This window comes from Citrus clementina, unplaced genomic scaffold (assembly GCF_000493195.1).
Source record: "Citrus clementina cultivar Clemenules unplaced genomic scaffold, Citrus_clementina_v1.0 scaffold_8, whole genome shotgun sequence".
Taxonomy (NCBI): Eukaryota; Viridiplantae; Streptophyta; class Magnoliopsida; order Sapindales; family Rutaceae; genus Citrus; species Citrus x clementina.
The window spans coordinates 3,801,768-3,810,089 of record NW_006262022.1 but is presented as its reverse complement, the minus strand read 5'-3'; the positions used below and the strand labels follow the sequence as shown (position 1 = coordinate 3,810,089).

The 8,322-nt window shown below is 32.6% G+C and overlaps 1 protein-coding gene across 1 annotated transcript; it reads left to right on the top strand.

Moving 5' to 3' along the window:
* Window positions 1-6: 6 nt before the first annotated feature.
* On the top strand, window positions 7-1,251 carry LOC112096260 (vegetative cell wall protein gp1-like; the record flags this gene model as incomplete). The annotated part of the gene is made up of 1 exon (XM_024179671.1): window positions 7-1,251. A coding segment is annotated over one exon (1,173 nt), but the record flags the coding sequence as incomplete, so codon positions are not given.
* Between the last annotated feature and the right edge of the window lie 7,071 nt (window positions 1,252-8,322).

The following is an 8,322-nucleotide window of genomic DNA, read 5'->3' as shown; positions in this document are numbered from 1 at the left end:
AACCCCCATTGCCACCACCTCCACATCAACCCATCGTTATCTCCTCCTCCTTTTAGATATCCACCACTAATTTCTCCTTTGTCTCGTACAGCATCAAAACCATCATCACCAGCGCCTGCGCCAACCAAACCATCATCACCGGCGCCTGAGCCATCAAAGCCATCAACACCGACACCTGTACCAACACCTGAGCCTTCGAAACCATCACCTCTGACTCCAACACCTTCAACGCCATCGCCATCACCAGTGCCATCAAAACCATTAACTCCAGCTCCTGGACTAATGACCCCATCCCCAACACCTGAGCTAACAAAACCATCGGCTCCAACACCTGAACCATCGAAACCGTCATCACCAACTCCTGAGCCTTCCAAACCATCACCTCCTATACCAACACCATTGCTTCCACCAGAGCCATCAAAACCATCCACTCCAGCACCTCAACCATTCAAACCATCAGCTCCAACTCCTGGTCCGTCCAAACCATTAGCTCCAACTCCTGAGCCATCAAAACCGTTAGCTCCAACTCCGGAGCCACCTAAACCGTTAGCCCCTACACCGGCACTAGCACCTGAGCCATCAAAACCATCAGCTCCAACTCCGGAGCCACCCAAACAGTTAGCCCCTACACCAACACTAGCACCTGAGCCATCAAAACCACCTACTTCAATATCTCCCCCAGTTCAATTTTCACCGCCTCCACCAACGCAATCTCCACCCTCACCTTCACCAGCTCCACCTCCACTACCTGTCCAGTCTCCACCTACACCTTCACCTTCGCCAGCATCATCTCCACCACCGCCTCCTTCATCTCAACCATTAGCACCCCCACCAATCCAGTCCCCACCACTAGTAGGTTCAGCAACTCCACCACCACCAGTTTACTCTTCCCCTCCAGCTGTTCAGTCCCCACCTCCACAGGCATCTTCTCCACCACCTCCAAACAACTCTCCTCCGCCATTTGTTCAATCTCCTCCACCAATGGTACAATCTCCACCTCAATCAATTTCTACTCCACCACCTGTCAACTCCCCACCACTACCTATCCAATCTCCTCCACCAACGCCAACTTTATCCCCTCCACCTTCTACTATTCCTCCACCTACGGAATTCATGCTCCCACCAAACATTGGTCACTTGTATCCATCACCGCCTCCGCCTATCTTTCAAGGATACTAAACTTCATACTATTGGCAAATTTGTTTTATACTGATACTCATTTCAAGTTATTGAATGCAATGTAAAAATTCATTTTGTTAGCAAGATTACTAAAAAAATTCTTCTTTTTTTTTTTTCAACAGTCCAATTCATTGGCATTATGATGTGATATGGGGGTATAATTTTGTATGAAATTTATGGGCTATATATATACATACACACACTTTGTCCTCCCATATGGTTATTGGTTTATATAAAATCACTCTAGTGCACTAATTTTAATTTAACTGAATAATAATATATTCCAAAAGAATATAGATTAGTTTTTTAAAGATTCTGGAAAATGTATGTTGTGTTTAGCGTTTTAATTAGTTTGTTTTCCCTTTTTTTCTTCTTTAAAAAGATGATCATTTTCATTCAAATAGTAGTTTTTATTATGCTTACATCTTAAAGACAAGTTGATGAGCCTATTTCAAAAGTTAATTTTGTTTCACATGAAATTTACCGAATCCAAATGATATCAATTATTCAAATTTGATTTGATTGAATGAAAGGAAAAGAAATTTGACTTAGTGTTCGTTGTTACTAATTGCCATTTTTATAATTTGTTTTTAACTTGATTATTTTACTATTGCACAACTTTTGTCACTGTTACTAATTTGTTGATTCATTAAGGAAATGAGTGACATTACGTGTTCTATTATTGGCCAGGTTACAGTGTACTGATTTTTTTAATTGGCCAGGTTCTATATTACCAAATGACATTGTGTACTGATTTTTTTTTAATTATTTAGCATAACATCAAATCAATTCCTTTCCCCCACTCATATTCTTCCATTGTAATCGAATTCGGTCTTCATAGATTTCTCGAGATATTTTCTTACGAAGTTTATTCTAGCATCTATAACTACTTCTGGTTTACGCACTACATGGCAAATAAACACATTTACAAGAATTAGCTTATCAACTCGGATTAGAATTCTCTCCTACTCTGATATTTTATTACTTTATATGATTAGTAGTTGATAAATGAGAATACAATAATTAAGTAAATCCTGAACATATATAAATAATAGTAGATATATGTCAAAAGATTCTTCAAAACTCGGATATGATAAAATCGTGCATGAGAGGTCCTTATCCATCAACTCCTCAAATAGTTACGTACTGAGTTGAGATGACTGATAACTTATCTTTTTATAACATTGTACTGTACCATTAAGATTTAATTATTTAATAATTATTATTCATAATATTGTAAAAAATTCGGCATAAAGTTTAGCTCATTATTAAATCTAAATTCATCCTATAATGAGAACAATCAATCCATTAGTTAATGAAGATAATAATATGTTGATGCCGAAATCTGGTCGAGCTGATGATGGTGACCAGATTGTCTTGTGAGCTCTAATTTGTCTTGATTGAATGTTGTCTCTTGTCATTGTAATAGAATTTGAATTGTACTGACGCTTCCAATGATCCGCAACCACAGAAAACAGTCAGAGGTGCCAGATTTTTCCGGCGTTAACCCTCTGATGCCCAAGTTAGTTATTGGACTCTTATCTAAAAAAAGAATGATATCTCACACACTTGTAATTTCAGTATTTTTAACCGCCAAAAAGACCCCCATTTTAGGATCTTTCTCTTTTCTTATAGACAATTCAAGTATCAATTGATCTTCAATGTACGACTATTATCCAATTGAATGCGTCGTTTGAATGCAAAAGTTAATACATCTGTTTGTGTAATTACTGCACTACTGTTGTAACGTACTTTTAAGTAAAAACCCAACGATTTGAGGAATGAGACAAAACTAATGGGACCTCATTCTGATCTCCTCACTGAATGCTGATCGAGCTAGAACATGCGACCAAATAACTTCCTCCTCGAGCTTATGTAACTTGTCTTTTTACGCCCTAAACACTAGTCCCTCAATTTCTAGTATTTGGAGTAAAGCGGAACAAGACTAGAAACTATAAATTTGGCCAAGAGGCAATGACTTGATTTTTTCTATCTTGTCGCATTAATTATATGTGTGATGTGGCTCAGCCTGGTCCAAACATTTGAATTTTAAAGTGGCGGCTTTTGGATTTCCCAGTACATCTCTTTAAATCGGCGTGTCTTTTTGAATCTTCGTGACCCATCTAAAATACCATTTTCTTTTTATAAATTCAAAATTTCCTCCTCCTTCTTCTCTTCCCTCTTTTTCATTTCCCTTTCTTCTATTGAGATTCAAGTAAGAGCTTTCCCTTTTATTGCCAAAATTGTAGTATTCGCCTTCCCAGTTACAACATTTGCAGGTATTAAATCACAACTCTAATCTTACTCGGTTGCTCCTTATACCACTATTTTATTTCTTTTTGTTTGGATTTTGGTTCTATTTGCCACAATGCCTAAGGTAAAACATACATCAATAAACCCTGGTAGTGGGGACGAATTGGGTGTCTCACCTAATTATCCCGATAGGTCAAACCCTAACCCTCAAAGACCCATAGAAGACATTGTGTCATCTAGAATTAAGGAGCTTCCTAGGAGAATGTCTGTAGAGATCTCGTTTTCATCTGAAAAAGGTGGACCCCTTGGAAGAGTTGATGAGAAAGAAACAGATACTAATAGGAACCCGGGTGCTAGTGTGGTGTCAGTTATTGGTAAGGTTGAGGATAGCGATGAAAGTTCTTCAGAGGAATCTCAGTCAACAAAGAGAGCCAAAATTAGCCATAGGATAAATTGAGTCCTACTCTATCGATTTTCATGGGACTGCGAAAACCACTCAAGAAGATTTTAGACAAACTTAGGATGAAAATATAGCATTCCTGATGATATTGAGTTGAAAATTCCCCATATACGGTGTCAAAATGTTGAAGCCGAAATTTGATTGAGTTGGTTAATGACTCAAGTCTCAGATGCATGTATCAGCATTAAATTTTTGTGATGGTGGAACGGCTTTCCAATCGCTAAGAACACCGTGCGACCATTACCAAATAACCTAAGAAAACCTGAAATCACAAAGAATGGTAAGAGGCGCCGGATATTTTTTCGGGGATAACCCTCCGACGCTCAAGTCAGTTTATGGATTTACTAAAATAAAAATAAATAATTTCTATTTAAAACAAAAAATAGAGATAAAAAGCTCAAAAATAAAGTCAAATACCAATATGAAGAATGAATTTCTTTTTCTTTTTTTTTTAGCTTGGCCGAATCCTTCTACCTCTAAAAGAAACATAACAGAGAAGTAGGTAGCCCTCCTCCTTAGTTAACACCCCACTCCCCTTTTTTATTCTCCCCCCTTCCGTTTCCTTCTTTTGCTCACTATCCTTTGTAACATTTTATGCTTGCCTCCCCAAAATGGCCTTTGAATACACAAGTAAATGTCTAGGCTTTGGTGAGGATTGTTTGGTCATTGCATTTTGCAAGTAAGATGAGTGATGGAGAAAAATGAGGAGTTTACATAACTCTTCAGCAAATCCCACCAACAATTCCATTTTCTTAATTAATTAATCTCTTTTTTTATCCCCAAACATCAGTCTCCCAGTTTCTAAGATTGAAAATGAAACGAATCAAGACTGGAAACTCTAAAGTTTATAGTTTTTACAATCTTAAAATCTTAAGTAACTTATCTTGCTTTCTCTGTTGACCGCGCCATGGGTGAGCAGGTATCGTTAGTTTAAAATTTTATGTCTTATTTAGAGTAAGTTTCAAGGCTTTTAATCTTTAACTGACTTAAGCAATTTTAAGCTACCCTTATTAGTTTAAGGTCTTATGCTTTACTTGGAATAGGCTTTAAGGCTTCTAACATTGTACTGACTTAAGCAACTTTAAATAACTCTTATTAGTTTAAGGTTTTATACCTTATCTAGAGCATCTTTAAAGACTTTTAATATTTCACTAACTTAAGCAATTTTAAACAAGAAAAGAAAAAAATGAATGGAATTTTTTTTCAATTGCATCTATTTTATTCAAAGTCATATGTATATTACAATTTAATCATAAAAGATTGAAGCAAAACTAAAATTGTGATGTATATGTTACTGATTCATAGACTAATTTTCTAAGGAAGCATGTTGAATAAAAAAAGTAATCAAGGATCTAGATTCACATCCATGCATGATATACCATTATGATGCTTGTCAGACAAATAAATGTATATAGTTATCAAAGCAAATAAATCACTTATTGTACAATAGTAAAAACAAGAATATAGACCTGATGCTGTTGCATGTGAGATTTCATGAATTATCATGCACTCATCAGTAAATTAAGATAAGTGTATGACTTTACTTATCAAATTGGAGCATGATTAAAAGCTAAGTGAATTTACTAGAGAGCTTACTCTTGATTCTTGAGGTGTCATTTTGTCAAGCATCTGCTGCGCGTGATTCCATATAACCACTTTAAACAAATAGCCTCTAACACCTGTTTCCAAAACCATAAAACATTATAGGTTGCGTTTATTTTCTAGAGTGAGAGTGAGGAGTGTGGATTCTTTCCACTCTAATGTTTACTTCACCAATTTAGAGAAAGATTGGGAATCCCACTCCGTGGACCCCACCCATTTTTGGAGTGGGGAGTGGGAGTGAGACTCCCATGGATTCCCACTCCCACCTCTCCCATTTCTATATTTTTTCTTATTTAATTTAATATTTAATAAAATAAAATAAATAATATTATATTTATTTAAATAATATTATTATATTTAACTAAATAATAATTTGCATTGATTCTCAATTAAAATTACTTAAAAATAATATTATTATATTAATAGAGAATTAATAAATATTATTATATGCTATCTTCATTTGAAAATATAATATTATTATATTTATTTTAAAAATAATAGTACTATATCTATTTAATATTAATAATTAATAATAATAAATAATTTATTCTAAGAAAATATTAATTTTGTACTAAATAATATTATATTATTATTTTATATAATAATATTTAAATTTAATATAATTATATTAAATAAAATAATGTTTCATTTTATATTTATCCTTCTTTTTTACCCTCCTTTTGTTAAATTTACTATAATTATATTTAATAAATATTTAAATAATATTATAATATTTAACTAAATAATAATTTGGTTTGATTCTAAGTTTAAATTACTTTAAAATAATATTACTATATTAATAGAGAATTAATAAAATTACTATATACCATCTTTATTTAAAAATATAATAATATTATATTTATTTAAAAATAATAGTAATATATTTATTTAATATTAATAATTAATACTAATAAATAATTTATTTTAAGAAAATATTAATTTCATACTATGTTAATAGTAAAAATGTTTCATTTATATTGCCCTTATCAATAATTTTTAATTTATATAATTAAAATTAAAATTAATAAAAAATTGTGATGTACATAATTAAGAATATTAATAATTATTATAAATTTACAAATATAACAAAATAAATTTTTATTCATTAAATATATTTTTTTATTAACTTTGTAATTAAAAACTATAATTCTTTAAATAAGAATAAAATTGTAATTTGAAACTATTTACTCCCAATACAAGATAAAGTAAACACATAAATTGAATTATGATCTCCATTCCATGTTTTCATTTCAGTGTAAGTAAACAACATACTCCCACTCCCACTCTACACTCTCAATTCTAAGATTCCCACTCCAATCAAAAAAGTAAACGCTACATATATCTATGCACCAAATTAATAGTCAAATCTTTATTTTAAAAGAATTAATCTATAACAAATATGCTAAAACCGTGGCCCAATCCGATTGTGAAAGTGGCTGAGATTCTAAACTCATACATATGCAAAACTTTAATGGCAAGCACATGATCAAGAGTGATATGATTTCAAGCATGTGGCCACTAGTTTGTGATATGATTTCATATATACACTATATGTATATTTTAAATCCGTGCTTCGTAATCAATTTATCATGCTCATTTAAGCTAAATATAAATTGAATCGGTGAGAAGTAGACCGAACTTTTCCAATCGGTATCATGTTATTACATAGATTTTACTATATTCATGCATATCAATTGAGCAAATTCAAGCTAACTATTCTGTTTGATCTACTACTACGGCTTAGATCTACTGTAATTTAGTTCACTAATTAAGAAAACCAAGGCGATTGCATGATTTTGATTGACTAAATGCATGTAAAACAAAAGCTGCTAAGATGAAATTTACGGACATAAATACTAAATGCATGCATGTTTAATCGATCAATCGTGCACAAATTTACCAAATTTACAATTCAAACAAACAACTCGTAGCAATTATACGATTGAATCCCTGAATTGAAGTAAAATTGATGATCATTATACTCATGGAGAAATGAATTCAAGCGATACCGAGGCTGTGTGATGCACAATTGATCATTTGATGCAATATATTCATGCCCACAGACAAGTAAATTGAAAGTAATTGCAGTAATTTAATTGAAAATACAATCTGAAAATGAATTTGCGACAGATTTTACCGATCTAAAGTTCCTGAATGTCAAACATTGGATTCGTTTTTACCAATTCGATTCTTTTCTTTCACGTGAGTTCGGAAATAAAAGAGAGGTTGCTTCGATTCACACGTGATAGTATTTTGCCTTCGCTTTGGCTAGATGAAAATTGATAGAGAGAACAAATTGGCTTTCTGTATCGATCCCCACATATGGCGCCAAAATGTTGATGTCGAAATCTAGTCGAGCTGATGATGGTGACCAGATTGTCCTGTCAACGCTCTAATTTGTCTTGATTAAATGTTGTCTCTGTTGGGAAAATATGCTCTTTAAAAGCATATGTGTTTATTTAATTGTAATAAATAATTTTTCTGATTAATAAAATAAATGAGGTATTTTATTCAAATATCTTAATTGCATTAATATTTGTATTAAAGTCCATTTAATCATGTTATATGTATTTATGTGATCACCATGTGGATTCACAGAAGACATAAATACAAGTTATCTTATGATTAAATAAATTTAGTTCGCAGTTGATAAATAAAGTTGGACACTTTATTTAGGTATAGACTGTAATAAATTCATTGAATGATTTGTCTTAATCATGTATGAATTTATTGATGTAGTACGACTACATTGAACAGGATCACATATGAGATTTAATTAACTTTGTAATAACTGTCAGACTTATTAAATCTCATAGGCGTTGATTTTA